The sequence below is a fragment of the Nerophis ophidion genome, linkage group LG28 (genome assembly GCF_033978795.1).
Source record: "Nerophis ophidion isolate RoL-2023_Sa linkage group LG28, RoL_Noph_v1.0, whole genome shotgun sequence".
Classification (NCBI taxonomy): Eukaryota; Metazoa; Chordata; class Actinopteri; order Syngnathiformes; family Syngnathidae; genus Nerophis; species Nerophis ophidion.
The window spans coordinates 22,897,554-22,923,257 of record NC_084638.1 but is presented as its reverse complement, the minus strand read 5'-3'; the positions used below and the strand labels follow the sequence as shown (position 1 = coordinate 22,923,257).

Sequence of the window (25,704 nt, the reverse complement as noted above, 5' to 3'; positions counted from 1 at the left end):
GTTTATGTTGTTACTGTGACGATGTTCCCCCAAAATGTGTTTGTCATTCTTGTTCGGTGTGGCTTCACAGCGTGGCGCATATTAGTAAGAGTGTTAAAATTGTTAATATCACAACCATCAGTGTACTCTGTGTCACCCAGTATGCCTTTCAATCTTGTACGTGTGATTGCGGAAGCTACATACATGTTGCCGGACTAACAATCGGTTTGTACATGTTGTTGAAGGTGTCAAAGGCAACGGCTTCACAGCACGCCCTTATTTTTGTCATCAGGATGAACACCATTGGATATTCGCGAGAACGTCAGCGGCTCCCATTGTCTTCTATACTCTGTGAAACGGTTTTAAATAGCTCTTTGAGTGGTATTTCAACGGGCGGGCGGTTGCGGTTCCGATAAAATGTTGGTTCGGGTGGACGGCGGGTGGATGACGACTTTGGTGATGCGGTTGCGGATGATATAATTGCCTATCCGCGCATCTCTAACGTGTGGTTATCAATCACAGTTTTTCGATCATTTTGATTCTTTGCTATAATACCAACCGTCGAGTTTTACAGTCATTAATACTGGAAAAATAAACATTTAAATAAAGAAAAATACAGCTAAGGGTTTAATGTAGTGAGAAAAAGCTGAAATGTTAATACAAGAAATAAACAAACACAAATATTTGTCTTTTAATGTATGGATTACATTTATTTAGCCTTTTTATTCGACCATTTCCTTGCAAATTTCATGATGATGTCATGGCTTTCCTCCCCCGCACTGTTTTACCGAACATAATGATTCATCGTGATTGATAATCATGATTTCAGTATTTATTAAGACAATCATTTTGGCCATAATCCTGCGGCCTTACAATCATACCTTTTCAGTACTCACTTTACTAATAATAAATCGAAAGTTACTTATGCATGCATCTTTTGATGATATGTGACTGACACATGAGGAAGTGGTGTATTCCAGAAAGCGTGTCAGCTTTATGTATTGCTTTATTTTAACCCCTTACAAACAAGTCTGGGGAAAAAAAAAAGTTAAGTACTGACTCTTAAAGTTGAAAAACAATGGGTATTACTGTACTCTTGTCTTTGAGTCGCTTTACATAATGACTAGACGCAGCTCATTTAACAGTCTTCTTCTTGTTTTTGGTTTACTCTTGTTGCTTTCGCCATATTGTACCGAGTAGCCATGACATAGACCAGGGGTGTCAAACTTAAATACAGAGTGGGCCAAAATTTAAAACTGAACAAAGCCGCGGGCCAAGGTTGAACAAATCAACCTTCTAATAGGGACCCAAACAAGTTTTAGATTGAATATTGAACAAGCAAGGCTTATATAACTTTATAGTGACATGCAAAATCGAGTTTTAAATAATAATAATAATAATAATAATTAAAAAATATCAGTGGCATATCAAATAAAACTTAAATGAATAATGAAAGCCTCTTTTGTATTCGCAGCCTTCTGAGGTATTTATCAACATTAACTTTTTCCACAGACTAATACATTTGAAAATAAAATAACAATGAATAAATCAACCATTCAGGTCTTTTTACTGCTCAGTTTGTGGCACACTGATCTAATCTGATGTGCCCAAGCCAGATACCTGGCATCTTTTCTTGGATGCTAGGTCATTAATGTCGGGGCTCAGGCTTTGAGTTGAGGCAACCTGAGGTGGGGGGCGGGGAATATATTGTAGCGTCCCGGAAAAGTTAGTATTTGTTTGTTGTGTTTATGTAGTGTTACGTTGCGGATGTTCTCCCGAAATGTGTTTGTCATTTTTGTTTGGTGAGGGTTCAGAGTGTGGCGCATATTTGTAACAGTGTTAAAGTTGTTTATAGGGCCACCCTCAGTGTAACCTGTATGGCTGTTGACCAAGTATGCATTGTATTCACTTATCTGTGTGTGTAAAAGCCGCATATATTATGTAACTGGGCCGGCACGCTGTTTCTATGTAGGAAAAGCGGACGTGTTGAAAGGTTGTCGGGGCCTTTAAGCCACGCCCCCAATATTGTTATCCGGGTGGAAATCGGTAGAAATTCGGGAGAATGGTTGCCCTCTGGAGATTTTCGGGAGGACCACTGAAATTTTGGAGTCCCCCAGAAAAATCGGGGGGTTTGGCAAGTATAAGTATTAGCGGTGAATGTGGTGCTACAGCGACACCGCCGCTGTATAATACCGGCGAGCCAGCTCTAATGTTAATTTGATATTGCCTCAAGGGCCAGAGTTTGACACCCATGACATAGGCGAATATATACTTCTTTCCTACGTCTCTGTCAGTTCCGTTTCAAGTTCTATGGTGGTCATCATATGTGTTTTTACACTTGTAACCTTCTGTGAAATGTTCATGTTGAAATTCACTGAGCTGAATTTTCCAAAGATGTGTATCTTGAAAGAGTTCTGAGGTTCCATTGAATAGTTTTGCTCTACCCACCAAATATATAATATAATAGAACTGCTAAATATCTTTACATATGGAGAAACATTAGGGGTGCACAAAAAATGTCGTTCGCCTCCGAATAGCAACATTTTCCCCAAATTTAAATGGATTCAGAATAAAAAAAAAAATCGATCTAAAAACCCCCAAGAATAACTATAACAAATAATGTCTTGAAAAATCTTATAATAATTATACCAAATAATACAATCATATTGAATGGTCAGCCTAAGAATCGTAATTGAATCAAATTGTTGCCCAAAGATACACACCACCGATTAACTTTGTTTTATTTTGGTCAGTTTCTGATCAGTGTACATCCTCAGCTCTCATGAAGTTCCCTTTTAAGTAAATGATTGCCAACACAGGCTGAAATAATAGCTGATAAGCGTCGTGCTGTTGACATCATGAGTCTGTGACAGTGATTATTTCTACCCATTACATTACTTTACATCATAAGCAAACCTTGTTGATTGAAGTTTAAAGAAGAATAATACCCAAATCGAATTCATGCGCTTCACTTTACTGTAGGGTAGAAAAGCCCGATTCTACCAAGTGGAGCAACTGGTAGCAATGGCAATCAGAAGAAAAAAATGTTTTGGGGCTGGGTGTATGTGTGGTTGGAAATTAGGTCTTTCTATTCCTAGGTGATGTGGCCGAAACATAAAATCTCTTTTTCACAAAAAATACGATTCACATATTTTTTTTAAAGATACAAATGACAAAGATAATTCAAAACATCTACCGGTAGTAGTTTGAAGTGACACTGCATGTCTCCCGTCCAGAGGCAAAACCTAGTAACTCACTTCTATCTGATTTTGAGAAAACAAAGGAAAACCGATCTATCTTGATGCTATCTTACAAAGATCTACAAAGTCATCAAACGTATAGATTTTTTCTTGAGCTTTCATTTTCTTGCCGATTGAGCCATGTATTGAATCTGCTCTCATGAACGTGTGCCCTTTCTCCAGATATTTTATTACAATCTCGGGTGGGCCCCATTCTGCGTTTGCACATTGGGCAAGAGCCGTGTACAGCCTCCAGTTTTTATTTTGACCTCCACAGTTATCTGCCCAAAAGAGTATGCAAGGGGAAGAATGAAGAACAATACATTTAATGTGCAAATGTCTCATTAAAGACGATAAGGCGACTGACAAAGAAGCTCCGATTGGTCCCTTGAGATACTAGGTTTTTCTGTTGTATCTACGCGGCTATGTGGTAGTTGCTAGGTCCTGCCATGCGCGTAACAGCTTACTTAAGGAACAAATTACAATATCGCATATCACCTAAGAACTCCAAAATTATCAGCTCAGTTTTGACCAAAATTGAGTTACTGGGTTTTGCCTTTGGACGGGAGATATGCCGTCTCTTATTCTAAGCAAAATATGTATACATTTTTTAATCTTTTTAACATTTTTTTTAGAACAGATAGGAATTGGACTTTGTAGAAAATAATGTTAAAAAAATAAACAGATCGAACAGATTAATTTTAGCTACTGTAGCCGGCAAATTTTGCTTGACGACATATTGACCAACAAATTATTGCAGATAAACAATATAATTGTCATCATTTTTATGAGACCAAATTAACCATTGTTGTAATGCGTGTATATCCTTTCAAATGTTAATGTTAAATCGGGGCGGTATAGCTCTTTTGGTAGAGCGGCTGTGCCAGCAACTTGAGGGTTCCAGGTTCGATCCCCTCTTCAGCCATCCTAGTCACTGCTGTTGTGTCCTTAGGCAAGACACTTTACCCACCTGCTCCCAGCGCCATTCACACTAGTTTAAATGTAACTTAGATATTGAGTTTCAGTATGTAAAGCGCTTTGAGTCACTAGAGAAAAGCGCTATCTAAATATAATTCACTAATTCAAAAATTCAGTAAACCCGTATTTGTCGTATGTTAAAATTGAATGTAAAATTTTCAATCTCTAAGTTGAATAACCATTGTTGACCTCAAAGACCTTTATGAAGAAGAAACATCATGGACCCAGATTTCCCTCGCCCGGACGCGGGTCACCGGGGCCCCCCTCTGGAGCCAGGCCCGGAGGTGGGGCACGATGGCGAGCGCCTGGTGGTCGGGCCTGTTCCCATGGGGCCCGGCCGGGCACAGCCCGAAGAGGCAACGTGGGTCACCCCTCCAATGGGCTCACCACCCATAGCAGGGGCCATAGAGGTCGGGTGCATTGTGAGCTGGGCGACAGCCGAAGGCAGGGCACTTGGCGGTCCGATCCTCGGCTACAGAAGCTAGCTCTTGGGACGTGGAACGTCACGTCACTGGGGGGGAAAGAGCCTGAGCTAGTGCGCGAAGTCGAGAAATTCCGGCTGGATATAGTCGGACTCACTTCGACGCACAGCAAGGGCTCTGGAACCACTTCTCTCGAGAGGGATTGGACCCTCTTCCACTCTGGCGTTGCCGGCAGTGAGAGGCGACGGGCTGGGGTGGCAATTCTTGTTTCCCCCCGGCTCAAAGCCTGTACGTTGGAATTCAACCCGGTGGACGAAAGGGTAGCCTCCCTCCGCCTTCGGGTGGGGGGACGGGTCCTGACTGTTGTTTGTGCTTATGCACCAAACAGCAGTTCAGAGTACCCACCCTTTTTGGGAACGCTCGAGGGAGTACTGGAAAGTGCTCCCCCGGGTGATTCCCTTGTCCTACTGGGAGACTTCAACGCTCACGTTGGCAACGACAGTGAAACCTGGAGAGGCGTGATTGGGAAGAATGGCCGCCCGGATCTGAACCCGAGTGGTGTTTTGTTATTGGACTTTTGTGCTCGTCACAGTTTGTCCATAACAAACACCATGTTCAAACATAAGGGTGTCCATATGTGTACTTGGCACCAGGACACCCTAGGCCGCAGTTCCATGATCGACTTTGTAGTTGTGTCATCGGATTTGCGGCCTCATGTTATGGACACTCGGGTGAAGAGAGGGGCGGAGCTTTCTACCGATCACCACCTGGTGGTGAGTTGGCTGCGATGGTGGGGGAGGATGCCGGACAGACCTGGGAGGCCCAAACGCATTGTGAGGGTCTGCTGGGAACGTCTGGCAGAGTCTCCTGTCAGACAAAGTTTCAATTCCCACCTCCGGAAGAACTTTGAACATGTCACGAGGGAGGTGCTGGACATTGAGTCCGAGTGGACCATGTTCCGCACCTCTATTGTCGAGGCGGCAGATCGGAGCTGTGGCCGCAAGGTAGTTGGTGCCTGTCGTGGCGGCAATCCTAAAACCCCTTGGTGGACACCAGCGGTGAGGGATGCCGTCAAGCTGAAGAAGGAGTCCTATCGGGTCCTTTTGGCTCATAGGACTCCGGAGGCAGTGGACAGGTACCGACAGGCCAAGCGGTGTGCAGCTTCAGCGGTCGCGGAGGCAAAAACTCGGACATGGGAAGAGTTCGGGGAAGGCATGGAAAACGACTTCCGGACGGCTTCGAAGCGATTCTGGACCACCGTCCGCCGCCTCAGGAAGGGGAAGCAGTGCACTATCAACACCGTGTATGGTGCGGATGGTGTTCTGCTGACCTCGACTGCGGATGTTGTGGATAGGTGGAAGGAATACTTCGAAGACCTCCTCAATCCCACCAACACGTCTTCCTATGAGGAAGCAGTGCCTGGGGAATCTGTGGTGGTCTCTCCTATTTCTGGGGCTGAGGTCGCTGAGGTAGTTAAAAAGCTCCTCGGTGGCAAGGCCCCAGGGGTGGACGAGATCCGCCCGGAGTTCCTTAAGGCTCTGGATGCTGTGGGGCTGTCTTGGTTGACAAGACTTTGCAGCATCGCGTGGACATCGGGGGCGGTACCTCTGGATTGGCAGACCGGGGTGGTGGTTCCTCTCTTTAAGAAGGGGGACCGGAGGGTGTGTTCCAACTATCGTGGGATCACACTCCTCAGCCTTCCTGGTAAGGTTTATTCAGGTGTACTGGAGAGGAGGCTACGTCGGATAGTCGAACCTCGGATTCAGGAGGAACAGTGTGGTTTTCGTCCTGGTCGTGGAACTGTGGACCAGCTCTATACTCTCGGCAGGGTTCTTGAGGGTGCATGGGAGTTTGCCCAACCAGTCTACATGTGCTTTGTGGACTTGGAGAAGGCATTCGACCGTGTCCCTCGGGAAGTCCTGTGGGGAGTGCTCAGAGAGTATGGGGTATCGGACTGTCTTATTGTGGCGGTCCGTTCCCTGTACGATCAGTGCCAGAGCTTGGTCCGCATTGCCGGCAGTAAGTCGAACACATTTCCAGTGAGGGTTGGACTCCGCCAAGGCTGTCCTTTGTCACCGATTCTGTTCATAACTTTTATGGACAGAATTTCTAGGCGCAGTCAAGGCGTTGAGGGGTTCCGGTTTGGTGACCGCAGGATCAGGTCTCTGCTTTTTGCAGATGATGTGGTCCTGATGGCTTCATCTGACCGGGATCTTCAGCTCTCGCTGGATCGTTTCGCAGCCGAGTGTGAAGCGACCGGAATGAGAATCAGCACCTCCAAGTCCGAGTCCATGGTTCTCGCCCGGAAAAGGGTGGAGTGCCATCTCCGGGTTGGGGAGGAGACCCTGCCCCAAGTGGAGGAGTTCAAGTACCTAGGAGTCTTGTTCACGAGTGAGGGAAGAGTGGATCGTGAGATCGACAGGCGGATCGGTGCGGCGTCTTCAGTAATGCGGACGTTGTACCGGTCCGTTGTGGTGAAGAAGGAGCTGAGCCGGAAGGCAAAGCTCTCAATTTACCGGTCGATCTACGTTCCCATCCTCACCTATGGTCATGAGCTTTGGGTCATGACCGAAAGGATAAGATCACGGGTACAAGCGGCCGAAATGAGTTTCCTCCGCCGTGTGGCGGGTCTCTCCCTTAGAGATAGGGTGAGAAGCTCTGCCATCCGGGAGGAACTCAAAATAAAGCCGCTGCTCCTCCACATCGAGAGGAGCCAGATGAGGTGGTTCGGGCATCTGGTCAGGATGCCACCCGAACGCCTCCCTAGGGAGGTGTTTAGGGCACGTCCAACCGGTAGGAGGCCACGGGGAAGACCTAGGACACGTTGGGAAGACTATGTCTCCCGGCTGGCCTGGGAACGCCTCGGGATCCCCCGGGAAGAGCTAGACGAAGTGGCTGGGGAGAGGGAAGTCTGGGTTTCCCTGCTTAGGCTGTTGCCCCCGCGACCCGACCTCGGATAAGCGGAAGAGGATGGATGGATGGATGGATAAGTTGAATAAAACAAACAAATAATAACATTAAAATATACTTTGTCTGTTAGCAATATTTGCATTTGAATAACAATTACAATGAAAAGCTTAAAATAGGGTAAGCTGTGGGTTGGGGAACCCCAAATATACACAACCAAAACAATAAATAAAATGGTTATGTAAAGTATCGGCAAACAAAGTTGCAAGTCAATATTGAACTTGTAGGCAGAGGTAGAGTTGTACATTACTTAACGGAAAATCAAATTAGTACCTTTTTTTTTTAAACAAAGGTGCATAGTAACTCGCAACGCACTGTTAGCATCACAGCTAATGTTAACCATGTAGCTACCTCTCTGCTCGGGGAGGGCGTGCAATGTTGCACGTGTATGTAAGAAAGTGCGCTTGTGAATGTCTCTGTGAGAAGGAGAGACAAGAGAGTGGGAAACGCATACCGCAGCTAAAAGCAACTGTGTGAGAACGTATAACCCAGGGGTCGGGAACCTTTTTGGCTGAGAGCCATGAAAGCCAAATATTTCAAAATGTATTTCCGTGAGAACCATATCATATTTTTTAACACTGAATACAACTAAATGCGTGCATTTCTAAGTAAGACCAACATTTTTAGAGTATAATAAGTCTCTTATTCTTTTTCATAACATTGTTATTCTGAAGCTAACCAATAATAAATAAAATGTCATGTCTGTTGATCATGTTTTTGTTTGGCCATGTGCTGTTTGTCTTTTGGACTCTTTAAGTTCCTGTTTTTTTTCCACTCCCTTGTCTGGTTTCCTTGGTTACTCATTTTGTCCACCTGTCTCTGGTGGACAAAATGCCCGCTCACCTGCTTCCCGAGCACTAATCAGAGGCAGTATTTAAGCTTGTCTTTGCCAGTCAGTCGCCCTGGCGTCAATGTGATCTTTTCTTGCTCTGTGCTGACTTGTTTCATGCCTTGCCATAGTTTCGTGCTTCATGCCATGCCAAGTAAGTTTTGTTTGATTTATGTTCATAGTCTGTTTATGCGTTAGCTTTCTTCTTAGCCCAAGTTGTGCCTCCGCTCTGAGCGATTTTTGTTTGTACCTTTTTTTTTAGTTTAAATCAAGTCATGTTTTTACCTAAATGCCATGTCCCGTGTAGTCTGTCTGCCTTCCTGGGAGAACGACCCACCACCCGCCCAACCCCCATCATGACATAAAATACTTCTTACCATTAATGCGACTTCTTGAACAGGTGCGGTAGGAAACGGATGGATGGATTTAAATGCATGAGAATGTTTTATATTTTGAACTTTATTTTTAGCACTGTGAATTCCAGCGGAATTATTCATAATTATCGTGTTAAGCAATGTCAGCTAAGATTTTACTGAGCGCCAGATGCAGTCATCAAAAGAGCCACATCTGGCTCTAGAGCCATAGGTTCCCTACCCCTGGTATAACCGAATATCACGATGTAGTCATTTTCTATATCGCACAGAAACAAACCCCGTGATATATCGAGTATATCGATATATCGCCCAGCCCTAAGTAAAAAGAGAAAAACTTTAGTTTTGTATTTTTAAAAGTCTGCAAAAAAACCCTGAAATTTATCGACACAATCGATTTATCGCCCAGACCTAGATTTTACAGACACCATTCACATGTTGGCGTCATCACACCAATTATCTTCTTCAGTCTTGTAGTGTGTCTTATGGACTTTTGACTTCTTGTTGGCCTTATTTGTATCAATGTCACAATTTCCTTTTCATGTAAAATGAACACATTAATCTAAGCACTGTGCTGTGAAAATACATTACTGATGACCAAAAGAGGATCGCAAAACTAGTGAATGTTTCTTTTCCAAGTGCATAGATGGTTCTCATGAGACCTCGCTCCCTGACAGATAAGAGAAGGGGTCTCTTACCTCAGCGAAGCCCTATCGGACGTGGAGCAGAACCCTTTCCACTGTGCCACTATTCTGCTGATAAGAGCTCTGTCAGTGGGGTGTGCCGACCTATACTCTGCTTGTCACGTGCGTTTTCTGTACATTCTCTATAAGCGACGTTTAAAATGGTGAAGAGTACATTTCATTGGTAGTCATACACACTACCTCCCTTGTCTGTTTGAGAACATATTGGCCGCTGTGGTATTGCTGCAGAGAGGGCTTTGTGCTTGCAACACACAGCTTGATTGATTGGACACTTGACAGTTGTTGATGATCAGATGAGGCGTTGAATGATGTTCTTTTCCCGTACAGCAACTGTGCTGAACTCCAAATGTGGAAGAAGCAACAGAATGAAACTGGTTTTGCACTACTTGAGTTGGCATTTTTGCTATGCTTGATCCCCCAGTCCACACCACATGCGCATCTTGCTCAATTTCCACATTTCCTCTTCACTATTTATTTTTTCTTCTCAAAATACAAACCACACTTACTATTTGTGACCCTTCTACCTACTGACCTGACATGAATGTTTTGAATAGCACCACTCACACACACTATTGACTTTATTGTTAACAAAGTTGAAGAAAATTTGAGAAACCTTCTTTTTTCATTGTCTCTGCAATCATTCAGACCAAGTAGAGATACTGTACGCATGGGGCACAAGATGCTGCACGCATACTTGCAATGTGATTCACGAGGCTTTAATGTTTCCCAGATGGTTTTTAGCAAGCCAAGGTGTAAAATTACAATGCAGGTTTTGCGTCAGATTTTGCAGAATAAATTACATAAATGGTATTGTATCTGTTGTTTTGCTCATATTATAACATCATTTTGAGTAAAACAAGGTAATGTAACATTTATAGTTGTGTGTGTGTGTGCAAATATAAATATAGGGTGTGTTTTTTTAGAAAGGTTTGTAGTTGGCCGTGTGTAGTCTGGGGTCGTAAAGTTGTGTAATGACGTCCACTTGGCATTCATTCCACACCAACACTCATTGAATTATTTGTTTGCCTCTGTTAAAGGGGAACATTATCACCAAACCTATGTAAGCGTCAATATATACCTTGATGGTGCAGAAAAAAGACCATGTATTTTTTTAACCGATTTCCGAACTCTAAATGGGTGAATTTTGGCAAATTACATGGCTTTCTGTTTATCGGTCTTTTAGCGATGACGTCAGAACGTGACGTCACCGAGGTAATACACCCGCCATTTTCATTTTCAAAATATTACAAACACCGGGTCTCAGCTCTGTTATTTTCCGTTTTTTCGACTATTTTTTGGAACCTTGGAGACATCATGCCTCGTCGGTGTGTTGTCGGAGGGTGTAACAACACTAATAGGGAGGGATTCAAGTTGCACCACTGGCAAGAAATCTGCCGCCAGACCCCCATTGAATTTGCCAGAGTGTCTGCACATTTGACCGGCGATGCTAAGACAGACATGGCACAGAGATGTATGGATAACCTGCAGATGCATTTGCAACGATTAAGTCATCGAAATCACAAAGGTGAGTTTTGTTGATGTTGTTGACTTATGTGCTAATCAGACATATTTGGTCACAGCATGACTGCCAGCTAATCGATGCTAACATGCTATTTACGCTAGCTGTATGTACATTTGAAACTAGATACCCACATTTAATGCGAAACAAACACATACCAATCGACGGATTTAAGTTGCTCCAAGATGCGAAAGTCCTGATCGTTTGGTCCGCACATTTTACCGGCGATGCTAATAAGGCAGCCATGCTATGGGCCACTTCATTAGGTACACCCACGCTATGGCCGAACAGCGTCAATAGCTATTTGCTCAATAGCTTCAATTTGTTCTTCAATTTCATTTTCGCTATCTGCCTCCATACTCTGACCATCTGTTTCAATACATGCGCAATCTGTTGAATCGCTTAAGCCGCTGAAATCCGAGTCTGAATCCGAGCTAATGTCGCTACATCTTGCTGCCATGTTGTTTGTATTGGCAGGCCTGTATGACGTCACAGGGAAATGGATAGTGGTTTCGAAGATAGCGAAAATAAGGCACTTTAAAGCTTTATTTAGGGATATTCCGGGACCGGTAAAATTTTGAAAAAAAATTCAGAAAATACAACAAGCCACGGGGACCCGATTTTTATTGTTTTTAACCCTTTTGAAATTGTGATAATGTTCCCCTTTAAAGCATCTCTTCTTGACGGTGTTTCAGTGTTATAACTTCACCTTTATCGTTAGTTTTAAAGCCAAAATGCGTCCCTTCTCCCTGTTCTGTCTACACACAGTGTTTGCTTCTAAGTACTCCGTGTGTGTGCGCGGCCGAACACGCTTGTCTGCTTGTAAACCAGCAATTAGGGCTGGGCGATATTGCCTTTTTTTAATATCTCGATATTTTTAGGCCATATCGCGATACACGATATATACAGTGGGGCAAAAAAGTATTTAGTCAGCCACCGATTGTGCAAGTTGTCCCACTTAAAATGATGACAGAGGTCTGTAATTTTCATTGTGGGTACACTTGAACTGTGAGAGACAGAATATGAAAAAAAAAAATCCAAGAATTCACATTGTAGGAATTTTAAAGAATTTATTTGTAAACTATGGTGGAAAATAAGTATTTGGTCAACCATTCAAAGCTCTCACTGATGGAAGGAGGTTTTGGCTCAAAATCTCACGATACAACGCCCCATTGATTCTTTCCTTAACACGGATCAATCGTCCCTTAGCAGAAAAACAGCCCCAAAGCATGATGTTTCCACCCCCATGCTTCACAGTAAGTGTGGTGTTCTTGGGATGCAACTCAGTATTTTTCTTCCTCCAAACACGACGAGTTGAGTTTATACCAAAAAGTTCTATTTTGGTTTCATCTGACCACATGACATTCTCCCAATCCTCTGCTGTATCATACATGTGCTCTCTGGCAAACTTCAGACGGGCCTGGACATGCACTGGCACAAGGAGGGGGACACGTCTGGCACTGCAGGATACATTAGTATCGCGGTACTATACTAATACCGGTATACCGTACAACCCGACACGACACTTAATGATAAAAACATTCACACCCTTCTTTTCATTCTGCTATGGCACAAACGCGTGCAGCTGCTTTAATCGATGAAAATCGTGACTGCTCTTGAACCATGGCGCATATTGCACCTGGCGATTTAGCGACGCCGGAAAAGTTACCGGTTTAAATTTCATTTATGGTTTGTTAATTGACTTATTGAATATGGGCCCAGCCCTATATTTGCTGGCTTTCAGTTGGAATGCACTGTCTGCGCATAAGTCAGCTCGTGTTAAACCTGGGACAGATGTTCAGCACTGAACATTCCAGTGTGGAACTTCTCGGAGGTTGAACCCACTGTATGTCACTTGGCAGCTTGGCAGTGGGATGATGAGTGAAAGTTATCAGCTTGGACTTCCCCGTTCTAGCTATCCTTGGTATGAACCACTGAGGACTTTTTGAAACAAGTCAAGCAAAGTTCTAAATAGGTTTGACCTATTTCTGTGTGGCAGGCGGATGGATTGTGCTCAGGGAGCACAGGCTCATCAGCACCAACAGTCGGCGCTTTCAACACCCCTGGTAATCCGTCATTTTCCCCTGCACCCCTTGCTTCCCAATTAACCTACCTGTCCGTCTACGTGCCTACTTTGTTAGTTATCCTCTAACTTGCCTTTACATTCCCAACATATAAATAGCCTAACAAAGCTACTTAATTTAATTGATTATTGATTACCGTATTTTTCGGATTATAAATCGCTCCGGAGTATACGTCGCACCGGCTGAAAATGCATAATAAAGAAGGAAAAAAACATATATAAGTCGCACTGGAGTATAAGCCGCATTTTTGGAGGAAATTTATTTGATAAAATCCAATACCAAGAATAGACATTTGAAAGGCAATTTAAAATAAATAAAGAATAGTGAACAAGAGGCTGGATATGTGTACATTATATGACACATAAATAACCAACTGAGAAGGTGCCTGCTATGTTAGCGTAACATATTATGGTAAGAGTCATTCAAATAACTACAATATATAGAACATGCTATACGTTTTCCAAACAATCTGTCACTCCTAATTAGGGATGTCCCGATCCAGGTTTTTGCACTTCCGATCCGATACCGATATTGTTTTTGCACTTCCGATCCGATACCGATACTGGCCTATCCGAGCATGTATTAAAGTTTAAAGTTATTTAGCCTACTTAGTTGTCAGATTCATGCTGAAAAGGATTTTAGTACTCTTGATAACAACTAGCCAGCTGAATTAGGTGAGTTTGAATAATACACAATACTTGGTATTCAAGGATGAAAACAAAATATCAAAAATTATACATGACAAACAGAAATGGCATCATTAAACAGTCAAAAAGTGAACAGTATAAAGTGCAAATAATGCTGTAAACATTATTAAAACAAAAGCAAAACACAAACAACCTGAGTAGGATAAAATGTCTATAACTCAGCATCAATACTTGCTCTGGAACAAGTGTAAACTTAGAAAAAATAAAAATTGAAGTCCAAGCATAATGGGGTGATTCTTTTTGACAAAGACGAGCACTTCAAGATGCTCAGGTGTCAGCCTCCTGTGTTCATCTATGAGTGCTAAAAAGCCTCTCACTCGCAAGAGTCATTAAAATGTCTTACAACTTTACCACCACACTTGACTTTATTGTGGCATGTTTTGCACTCCACCTCTTCATCTTTTTCGTTTTGTAGGGTAAAATAATCCCACAGAGCTGACATTTTTACCGTAACTTTTAATTCACACCGCTGTCTGAACGGTTAGAAACAGACCTTTGGATATATTGAAGGTGTGCTGGAAAATGCGGAACGGAGTTTAGGGAGCAGCAGAAGAGTGAATTTTACTATTTAAATCGGTGCGTTGGAAAACACGGACCGGAGTTTTTTTTTTTTAACTGGATCTGGATCGGCATTTTCCCACGCCTTGCCGATACGCATTTTTTTGGCAAATATCGGTGGCCGATCCGATCCGAATATCGGATCGGGACAACCGTACTCCTAATCGATAAATCCGATGAAATCTTCTTCCTCGATGTCGCTTCTAAACAACTCTGCTACCTCCAAAGGTATGCGCCGCTTCCTCTTGTCGTTTTCTGCTGCATATTTCACTACGTCCAGCTTGTAATCTGCAGTACATGATTTCCTTTTCGGTCCAATTTTTGTTCAGCCCTTCTCAGTTTTCATAAGTTACCGCCAACGATGAAATAATCAATTTTAATAGTTTAGGCAGTAGCATATAGCATATAGCAGTTAGCATTCCATGACCCACAATGCATTTCTACCATGAACCTCCCCCGCTGAATTCTTATTGGTTGACGTGTATGTGACGATTGCTGACATTTTCTTCGTCTCTTCCGCAAATGAGATAAATTATATTATCTTATATTTTACAGTAATGTGTTAATAATTTCACACATAAATTGCTCGGGTGTATATGTCGCACCCCCGGCCAAACTATGAAAAAAACTACGACTTATAGTCAGAAAAATACGGTAGTATGGTTTTAGTTTTTTTGAGTTGAGTTTGAGTTTATTTCCAACATGCATGCATACAACATGATTCATCACAATTTCCAGTTCTTCTATTTAACATATTCAAAACTGATTAGGAAAAAGCAGTTTATTTAATCTTACCACTTTTCCTTGACATAGCAGTTGTTAAACTTTTGTTCACTTCCTGTTTTCAATTTATTCACCTAATACGCCATAAGTAATAACAATAAAATCAAATAATAATTTGTGAAGTAAGTTATATTTCATATGGTGAGATGAGTAAGATTATTTTAAAAATGACTGGATGGATGAAATAAATTCAGAATGTTTATCATGGTTAGTCTTCTTTGTACTTTGTAAACACTTTAAGTTTGAAGAGTTTATTGAATATTAGCACATTGTTTAATTTATTTTTTTTGCTTAATCCATTCCATAATTTAATTCCACATACTGATATACTGAAGGTCTTAAGTGTTGTACGTGCGTACAGATGTTTTAAATTCCTTTTTTCTGTAAGATTATATGTCTCCTCTTTTATTGAGAAGTATTGTTGTGTGTTGTTGGGTAGCAGATTATAGTTTGCATTGTGTATAATTTTAGCTTTTTGCAAATTCACTATGACGTGGAATTTCAGTATTTTTCATTCAATTATTAGTTTGTTCTAGGGATGCACCGATTAATCGGTAACCGAATATATTCGGCCGAATATGGCAAAAAAAAGCCACATTCGGCCTTCGGTGGAATGAGTTAAAAACAAGGCCGAATAGTGGCGTGTGACGCAATTTTTTGACGCGGTGACGTTGGGATATGTTGTGTACCTGTATAAGTGTATGAGGTTACAAGCACACTTATTGAGATTTAGTGGGGCCTCTGTTCACATTATTAGCCTGTTGTGTAGGCTACCTGTATAAGTGTATGAGGTTACAAGCACACACTTAATTGAGATTTACTTGAGCCTTCTGTTTACATTATTAGCATATCTACTGTGGCTAAGCAGACTTTTGCCAAAAGGACAATAATTCATTTGTTGTGGGTTTATCCACTTTAATGCACTTTATTTTTTTTTGGGAATGCATGTTTTGTTTGAAGGCCTAATATAAATGAAAAACTTTGTGCTTTTTTTGAAAAGCAAAGGCTACTGGAATATTAAAAAAATGTCAATATTCAATAAAAAATTACTTTATTTGAAAAACATGTCTAAATATTTATTCTAGGCTATTTATGCAATATTTAAAAAATTATGAAAAACTGCATTCATTATTCGGTATTCGGCCTTCGGCCAAGCGTTTAATTTTTATTCGGCTTCGGCCACAAATTTTCATTTCGGTGCATCCCTAGTTTGTTCTAATATTATATTTTACTTGTTTTTATCAATGTCATGTGTTAAACCTCATTAGACTGCCACGGCGCCTAATCATCTTTCCAGCAACCAACTTATTTTTAAAAAGTTTCCCTTGCTTGCTTGTTCCTGAAAAGCAGGCGATTACGCAATCAAAGTGAATCCAGCGGTAAGTTATTTTCATCTGCTGTCAAGCTGTAATATTTGCTTTGGAGCATTGCCGAGCTGAAGCAACCTTTGTTTTTGTATCTAGTTTGAATAACGTTTGTACCGATGAGTTTACAAAAGGTTTTGTGTACGCATATTGGTTGCTCCCTGAAAACAAGGAGTGGTGACTCATTTCAAGTCATCCGACCTTGATCATTGCAGCCCATTGCAGGGTTGTTCTGAGATTTGGCTTTGGAAGGGAGAGTTTGTCTCAAGGGGGAGGCGCGGACATGCACGTGCTTGCGTGTGTTTAAGGTCTTTAGCCTGGTTGCCCGCAAAGTAAAAGTGTGCAGAAGCATAGGAGAGGTTTGTCAGAGTGTTTGGCCATTAGGTAATGTGAGGAAGGGAGTGTGTGTGTGTTAGGAGTTTCTAGGAAAAGGGCTTTGGCTCTGTTAGTGCTCACACACATGGTGTAAATAAACTCCTTATTTCTGTTCGATGTGCGTATGTTGACATGCTGAACTGATGTGTGTCCATTCCATTTGCATTCCATTCCATTACTTTTGTTTGCATTTGCTGCTGTGGCCTTTCAATTTCTGCATGTCAAAAAGCGAAATGTATTCGTGCGTCCGTGTCAGGATGTTCTTTCCCAGCATACAAAAGTTGCAGCTGGGTTTTACACTTGTAACCAATTGAGATCCGATGCAAAAGCTGTTATCGTCAGCGTTAACATTCACATCCATTTCGACTAAGTGTGACAGTGGCTATATGCAGGATATGAAGAGTTCATACGCAAAAACCGATAAACGCCATTTTGATCAAGTTTAGCCCAGCCTCGGTAATATATAGTCCGCCACTTCTATTGTGGTATACCAAAATCAATTTGTTTGCAAATGCGGACAAATGCCGCTTTTAACGTCATTTAGTTCAGCGATTTATTGCAACGGCCGATAAGCGCCATGGATCATCTACCACAAAAGCCGATATATCCGCTTGCCCAACCAGCGCTGCGGTACGGGATCACGTGACAAACAAAATGGCGGCGCGCACGGACTCACTCAGTGTTGTTATCCACGCATGAATAATTAGGAAGCTTCTCCTGTGAACACTGTTAAGCCAGCGAAAAAAACTGACGTGTTGAAGTTATTATTTGATATAGCACGCGTGTCTGTGAGTTTTACACCGCTGCGTTAAACGATGTTGTCGATCATGGAGCTAATGTCGATAGCGATGATGAGTGAGCTGTTATCTGCACAGGAGTGTTTTTGATAGGCAAACCAGGTTGAGCATTTGTGGTTGTTTTATTAATAAAACATTGTCTTCATTGCAACACTGTTCTTTTTGTTTTTTCATTTTGTGCTGAAAAGCACAAGGTAAATATGTGAGGTCACAGTTCCAAAAAAGCATGTCAGGTTAGCAAGTACGAAAAAACAATGTTAGCAGGGACAGCTAGATTTATACGTACCAAGGGATCGGTTGATTGGCAACACTAAATTGGCCCTAGTGTGTGAATGTGATTGTGAATGTTGTCTATCTGTGTTGGCCCTGCGTGATGAGGTGGCGACTTGTCCAGGGTGTACCCCGCCTTCCGCCCGATTGTAGCTGAGATAGGCGCCAGCGCCCCCCGCGACCCCGAAAGGGAATAAGCGGTAGGAAATGGATGGATGGATGGATGGATGGGATCGAAACTGTTAAATAATGAAGTAAAGAAATGTTACGTTGAAATGTGGCTTTCGATAAATTTCACGTTCTGTTTTTCTCTCTACCTTTATCTTGAATAGTATGCGAAATAACGACCGCAAAGAAAACGATTTTGGAGATATCTGTTTTTGCGACATATCATAATTTGGATATATCTGCTTTTGACGTAAAACCACATCAAACACTCTTACTTGAAAGCCATTCATTACATCAGCATTTCTTAAAAGTTTAGGCTTTCATGACTTGCTTATGTTGATATTAAATAAACCATTGTACGCTTGTACATGTACCGGCAACACCAGCAGGCAGAAAATCGTTAATATACAGAATCGGTCAAAATGGATTTATCTGCTTTTGCATATGAACTCTTCATATATAAAATGAAATCATGATAATACCGCCTCCATCAGTACTGGAGTAGAACAGCCTCCTCGTCGATGTGATTGTAATGATTTGTGATTTTGTACTGTAGTTATATTTTTAAAAGTTGACGTAATTGTTATCCAATGAAGTGTCTGTTCAGTATCAGTAGAGTTGTTGATATATTCTCGTTGATTAAGCTGTTCCGTCCTTTCTATGCAAGGATCGCCATGTAGCAGAATTCCGCTATTCTTCTAGCCCAGTGATTCTCATACTGTCTAGTGCAGGGGTCGGGAACCTTTTTGGCTGAGAGAGCCAAGAAGCCAAATATTTTAAAATGTATTTCCCTAAGAGCCATATAATATTTTTTTTAACACTGAACACCACTAAACACGTGCATTTTTAAGAAAGACCAAAATTTCCAGAGTATAATAGGTCTCTTATTCTTTATAATAACATTGTTATTCTGAAGCTAACTGTGGAGGGGGCGAGGCCTGCGGGCCTGCAGCAAAGCAGGATGTTGCCAGGCCCGGCCCCGAAATCAGCGACAGGTGCGTAGAAGGCCCACCCGGGCCTCGTTATGTAATCCCCTGTCGCTCTGTTATAAGCAGCAGCCAGGAGGAGAGACAGGGTTGGGGCTGGAACCAGAGCGTGAGTGAGGACGAAAGAGAAAAAGACAATTGCTGGAAAGCAACTGAGAGAAAAATGAAATAAAACAATATTGTAACCCTAAAACAGGCTCTTCGTGGTCCGAAGAACCCCCAGGAGGGCAAGCCCCACACTAACCAATAATAAATAAATTACTTCTTACCATTAATGCAACTTCTTGAACATAAAAAAGCATGAGAATGTTTTATATTTTGAACGTCATTTTGATTACAAGTGGAATTATTCATTACTGATCGTGTTAAGCAATGTCCGCTCAGATTTATCCGAGAGCCAGATGCAGTCATCGAAAGAGCCGCATCTGGCTCTAGAGCCATAGGTTCCCTACCCCTGGTCTAGTGGTACGCCCAAAAAATAATTTCATTAAATCCCTAAATTTAAAATCAGTTGAATTCTGCTCCTTTCTGCATCACACTGTGTTCTATCTGTATGTTTTTCAATGTTATATGAGTTTAAAAAAAAAAGGATACCAATTGAAACAAGCTCTGGCTTTCTTGTATAATTCCCTTTTAGTTGACCTTGTACTAGGGATGCACCGATTAATCGGTAACCGAATATATTCGGCCGAATATGGCAAAAAAGCCACATTCGGCTTCGGTGGAATGAGTTAAAAACAAGGCCGAATAGTGGCACGTGACGCAATTTTTTGACGCGGTGACGCAATCAATCAACGTGCAGTGACGGGGTGACGTTGGGATATGTTGTGTACCTGTATAAGTGTATGAGGTTACAAGCACACACTTATTGAGATTTAGTGGGGCCTCTGTTTACATTATTAGCCTGTTGTGTAGGCTACCTGTATAAGTGTATGAGGTTACAAGCACACACTTAATTGAGATTTACTTGAGCCTTCTGTTTACATTATTAGCCTATCTACTGTGGCTAAGCAGACTTTTGCCAAAAGGACAATAATTCATTTGTTGTGGGTTTATCCACTTTAATGCACTTAATTTTTTTTTGGAATGCATGTTTTGTTTGAAGGCCTAACATAAATGAAAAACTTTGTGCTTTTTTTGAAAAGCAAAGGCTACTGGAATATTAAAAAAATGTCAATATTCAATAGAAAATTACTTTATTTGAAAAACATGTCTAAATATTTATTCTAGGCTATTTATGCAATATTAAAAAAATTGTGAAAAACTGCATTCATTATTCGGTATTCGGCCTTCGGCCAAGCGTTTAAATTTTATTCGGCTTCGGCTTCGGCCACAAATTTTCATTTCGGTGCATCCCTACCTTGTACATGTGAATTTATACTGTCATAAAACTGTACCATTTCCTATGCAAACTTCAATTAAATCATTTAATCGATCAATCAATAGGGATGTTCCGAAGCCAATACGGCTTTTTTTTGGAGGTATAGTTGTCGGAGAGTACTTGTAACTATATCTCTGATTCCAGAGTAATATGTATTTTGTAAGAAACCTTGGGTTAACAACCTAAATAGAGCACACACAAGCCAGTCAGTCCATTAGCATGCTAATATTGCTACATGGAAATTACTTCTTCTTTGCTAAAACACTGCTTTTTTTATTTGTGTTAATTGAAATGCCATAATTGTTTTCTCCACAAAAATCCACTTTAATAATTAAAGCAGTGACATTTCATCTGCATTTCTAAGACTCCTACTTGCGATGACACACTAGTCTTGTATCCATCCCTGTTTCAACTCTCCTTATTTCTTTTTCTTTTCCCCTTTCCTGAATCTGGCTGACACAGGAACCCTTCCAAGGCTTTCTACCAGGCCTTCCAGTCCGGCAGCAGATTAAGGGACTCAAGGGCCCACAGTGATAGGTACTGTACTGGAGTGGACTGGCCGGGCCTTGCGAGAGTGCGACTAAGTGTGTGTAGTGTTGGGTAGCCGAGAGCTCCGGTGTTCTCCTTGTGCATGAGTTGAGTTTGGAAGGCTTTGCTGCAAGCGCAAGATTGGCTAGTAGGCTTTTCAACCACATCTTTGTCTCTTCAATATTCTCGCACTCTTCCTCTTGCGCACACGCTTCCTGCCGTACAATGGAACCTCTGAAGTTGGTGAATAGTGAATTTTACCAAATTTCACAGAAGACAAAGACTCGAATGCGATTTTGTGAGATGTCTGCAAATCCTAAGATTTCAGCGTACCTCAGTCCAGTGTGAATCAAAGCAATAACCGCATGTGTTTTGCTTTTACTTGTTTTATAGTTATCTGAAACATCAGAATATTAAAACAACGTGATGCATGAACCGTGTCTTACACCTTTTACATCACTTGTCTGGAAGCTACAAGTCTTTTAAAAGGTACTAAAAATGTTTGTAGCGTAATAAAAGTTTATAATGCTGACAATTTGACCCCGTAACGCGTTTCCATTTTTTTCTCCAGAAAACCATTTTTTAAATCAGAGTTAGAACTATGCGTGGGCCGATGCCAAATTTTGCTCGATGATATATTGACCTACAAATTGTTGATAAACAATACTATTATTCATTTGGGACCAAATTAACATTGATGTAATAATATTACATAATAACGCAAGTGTACCCTTTCAAATGCAATAAACTTGTATTTCTTGTACATTTTAACATTGTAATTGGAATATAAACTTTTATACATCAAAGTCAAACAGTACAAACAAAATATACTGCGTCTTTAAGCACAACGTTGCACTTGAATAAAAGCAACAACCAAAAGCACTACAACAGGTTCTGTCTCTGTTAAAGTACCAGTAGAATGTAACAACAACTTTCCTCTACGTTGAAGCTATTATCATATACATCTGATTTATAACACTGACAGTCTTACAAAGTTTGCAAGCAAGTAGATACGATGACAATAGTATCAATCTCTGGGAGGATCCCAAGCCATTTTGAGAGATAATGAACAAGCCAGTCATGTAATTTGTGATAAGAACCACAGATCCCTTGCCCAATCAACAACGATGGTTATAATGCAGATTTTGTGAGAGCAAACATTGATTGGGACAAATTATGATCCAGAACCGTATATTTTTGTTCCTGAATATAAGGAGGCTTAGCTAGAAGATGTGTTCTAAACAGATGCAGCTTTAGTGAAACACTAAGCATCACGTAGCAGTATTGCTAAGTGCTAAATAACAAATACAATCCACACACATAATCAAGTGATAGCTTACTGTACAAGGTCTGCTCTCATTCCGATGACGACTGATAAGTGCTCCATATCTTCCTGTATAGATGAAAGCATTTATCATAATCCACACAAACGTTTAAAAAGTTGCTGACTGCAGACACGTGTCTTCGGTTGCAGTGTGTTGTTCTTTATCTACGGGTTTAAATTGAATGTCACAGATGAACAACTTCTAGATTCATTGCTAAATCCTCATTATCCAAATGATAGGCATGATTTTGCTGAGACGCGATGCACCAGTAACAGAAACGGCAGCTGCAGGACAATTATTTTTCTTAACAGTTTTACGGGAGTTGGCATTCATATATGTTGCATTACTGCCATCTTCAGTTTCATTTTATAATTACATTACGGTCTCTCCTTGAGTCCAGTCCAGCGTAAGCTATAGTTTGGTCTTGGTTATCAATGTGCCGCTAAAAATAGTTATTCTGCGTTTGCACTTATAATAACATCGCTGATATTTGGTTAATATTCAGGTCACAATATGTAAATTTAGTATTTTTAGCGGGTTTTGGATGTTTGTTTGGAGAGTTTTGTGGGCGGAATGGAGTGCCCCCATTGATTCCATTATTTAGCAGACTTCTTAAAAGGTATTTACGACTTTAAATGCAAAAGAAAAAAGAAAAACATATGTGTTCATGTCTTTTATAGGGATTGTGAATGATACACAGCACATCTCGTTAAACTTTTTGCAAAAGCTTTCCAATCGTGACGTCAATCTACGGAAATTACTGAAGACATTTGGACCAGATTACTCCAAATTTTGTCTTTTTGTGATATTTAGACGATATTTTTACATACTTTGCAGATTGTAAATACAATTGGATATGGTTTAATTCAGTGGTCCCCAACCTTTTTGTAGCTGCGGACCGGTCAACGCTTGATCATTTTTCCCGCGGCCTGGCGAAGGGGGGTTTGTATTTTTTTTGTCACGAAAAAGGGAGGTTTTTTGGGTTAGTGCACTAATTGGTGCACAAACATTCATGTCATTTCCAAAACAAAAATGTCAGGGATATTTTAAAACAAGCTATGAGTGCACTTTTGTGCATGATGTCACTAAGATGACATATCATTAACAACACTAGATTAATGTGAACTTTAGCACAGAACGCCACTATAATAGTTTAAAACATATAACATGCACTTTTTAATTGTAAGTGTATTTTGTGTTTTTAATGCTGATTTAATAAAAAAAATAAAAAAAATTATATATATATATATATATATATATATATATGTATATATGTAAATATATATTTATTTTTAAATAAAAAATATATTTTGCGGCCCGGTACCAATCGAACCATGGCCCGGTACCGGGCCGCGGCCTGGTGGTTGGGGACCACTGGTTAATTGATACAATGAAACACAATCAAACATATAAAGGTAAAATGTTTTTCCACACTTTTGGTGCTTACACAACAAAAATAATAAATAAAATGGCTAAATTAAGTTATTTTGACCGAAGTGATCACAGTTAGCATAAAAAATAATTATACAAACGCTAAAATCGTTTAACCAACACACAATATATTGTCTTGGCAAAGGAAACGTTAAATTTTGTTTTCGCATCATGAGAGCCGTATTTTTGCTTGTGTTTGAATACGTTTATAATCTTCCATTTTAGTTTGGAATTTTTTTGTTTTAAACGTTATTTCATATCCGGTGTGTGTGACGTCACAGAATTTCAATTCCTGTTAGATGGAGTCTGTCAGTTTCAATTTGATACTGGAGTTTATCAAAAACTTTGTGCAAAAACAGCACAGCCTTGTTGTTTAATGGGAATACTCTCGCTGGGTTGTTTAAACAGTAATGTGTTTACAAGTTGTAAATTTGAGAATGACATTTCTTAATGTCTCTGTTTATATGTTAGCATTTAAGCAAGCTAACACAAGTTGGTCTCCATAATTTGATCCATTACGTTTTTTTTTAATCATTTTAATTCAATACAATATTACTTACCAGTTTTACAGCTGTTACCATTGATACCGTTTATTTGTTGCTATTATTCGGAGCTGCTGAAACCGATGCAAAAGAGTGACTACTGTTGTAATCCGTAACAACTAGAGATGCGCGGATAGGCAATTATTTCATCCGCATCCGCGTCACCAAAATCGTCATCCACCCGCCGTCCACCCAAACCAACTTTTTATCGGGACCATACCCGCCTGCCAACCGTCCGCTAAATTACATTAGAGGTTGACCACCTTTACCACTCAAAGAGCTATTTAAAACTGTTTCACAGAGTAATGTAGTCAATTGGAGCCGCTAACGTTCTCGCGACTATTCAATAGCGTTCATCCTGATGACAAGAATATGGGCGAGCTGTGAAACCATTGCCTTTAACACCTTCAACAACATGTACAAACCGATTGTTGGTCCAGCAGCATATTGTGTGCAGCTTCCGCAATCACACGTATGAGATCGAAAGGCATACTGGGTGATACAGAGTACACTGATGGTTGTGATATAAACAACTTTAACACTTACTAATATGCGCCACGCTATGAAGCAACACAATACAAGATTGACAAACACATTTCGGGAGAACATCCTCACAGTAACACAACATAAACGCAACACAACTAATACCCAGAATCCTTTGCATCCATGGCGGGTGGGGGGGAGTATATTCAGGAATGATCATGGATGCAAAGGATTCTGGGTATTTGTTGTTGCGTTTATGTTGTGTTACTGTGAGGATGTTCTCCCGAAATGTGTTTGTCATTCTTGTTTGGTGTGGCTTCACAGTGTGGCGCATATTAGTAAGAGTGTTAAAATTGTTTATATCACAACCATTAGTGTACTCTGTGTCACCCAGTATGCCTTGCAGTCGTGTGCGTGTCGCCGCGGAAGCCACACCCAACATGATGCTGGACTGACAAGCAGATCGTGTATGATGTAGAAGGCGACAAAGCCAATGGCTCCATAGCACGCACTAATATTTAATATCTGGGTGACTGCCGGCAGTCATTCAAGAGAATAATAGCGTCTCCTATTGACTTATTCGCTTTATGACACGGGTCTTAAGTGGCTCTTTGAATGGCAAAGGATACCGATCCCAGAACCATGTATATCAAATGTCTCCGGATGGTTCAACCGCCGCCCGCCCGAATCTAATTAAAATCAATTTTTTCGTCCTGTCAACCGCCCGACCTGCGGACTCCGCGGATGAGACCGCAAACCGCGCATCTCTAGTAACAACGCATGCACACTGCGATTATCGAGGCTCGAAAACGTAGCGACTTCATTTTCATTTATCGTCCGGTTAGTGACTTATCAAATATCAACCCAGGTCTAGTTAGAACAGTGTCCTGCAATGGATCGTTCAGGCCACAGTG

At 41.1% G+C, this 25,704-nt stretch overlaps 1 protein-coding gene across 2 annotated transcripts in view; it reads left to right on the top strand.

Moving 5' to 3' along the window:
• LOC133545022 (TSC22 domain family protein 2-like) overlaps nucleotides 1-25,704 on the top strand; it is a 95,624-nt gene that overhangs the window by 6,978 nt on the left and 62,942 nt on the right. Inside the window, exon 2 of one of the 2 annotated variants that reach the window (XM_061890310.1) lies at nucleotides 20,944-21,018. The exons of the other annotated variant lie outside the window; for it this stretch is intronic. Within the exon in view, the coding sequence (XP_061746294.1) occupies nucleotides 20,944-21,018 (75 nt within the window). The remainder of the gene's footprint in view (nucleotides 1-20,943; nucleotides 21,019-25,704) is intronic. 2 annotated transcript variants of the gene reach the window in all.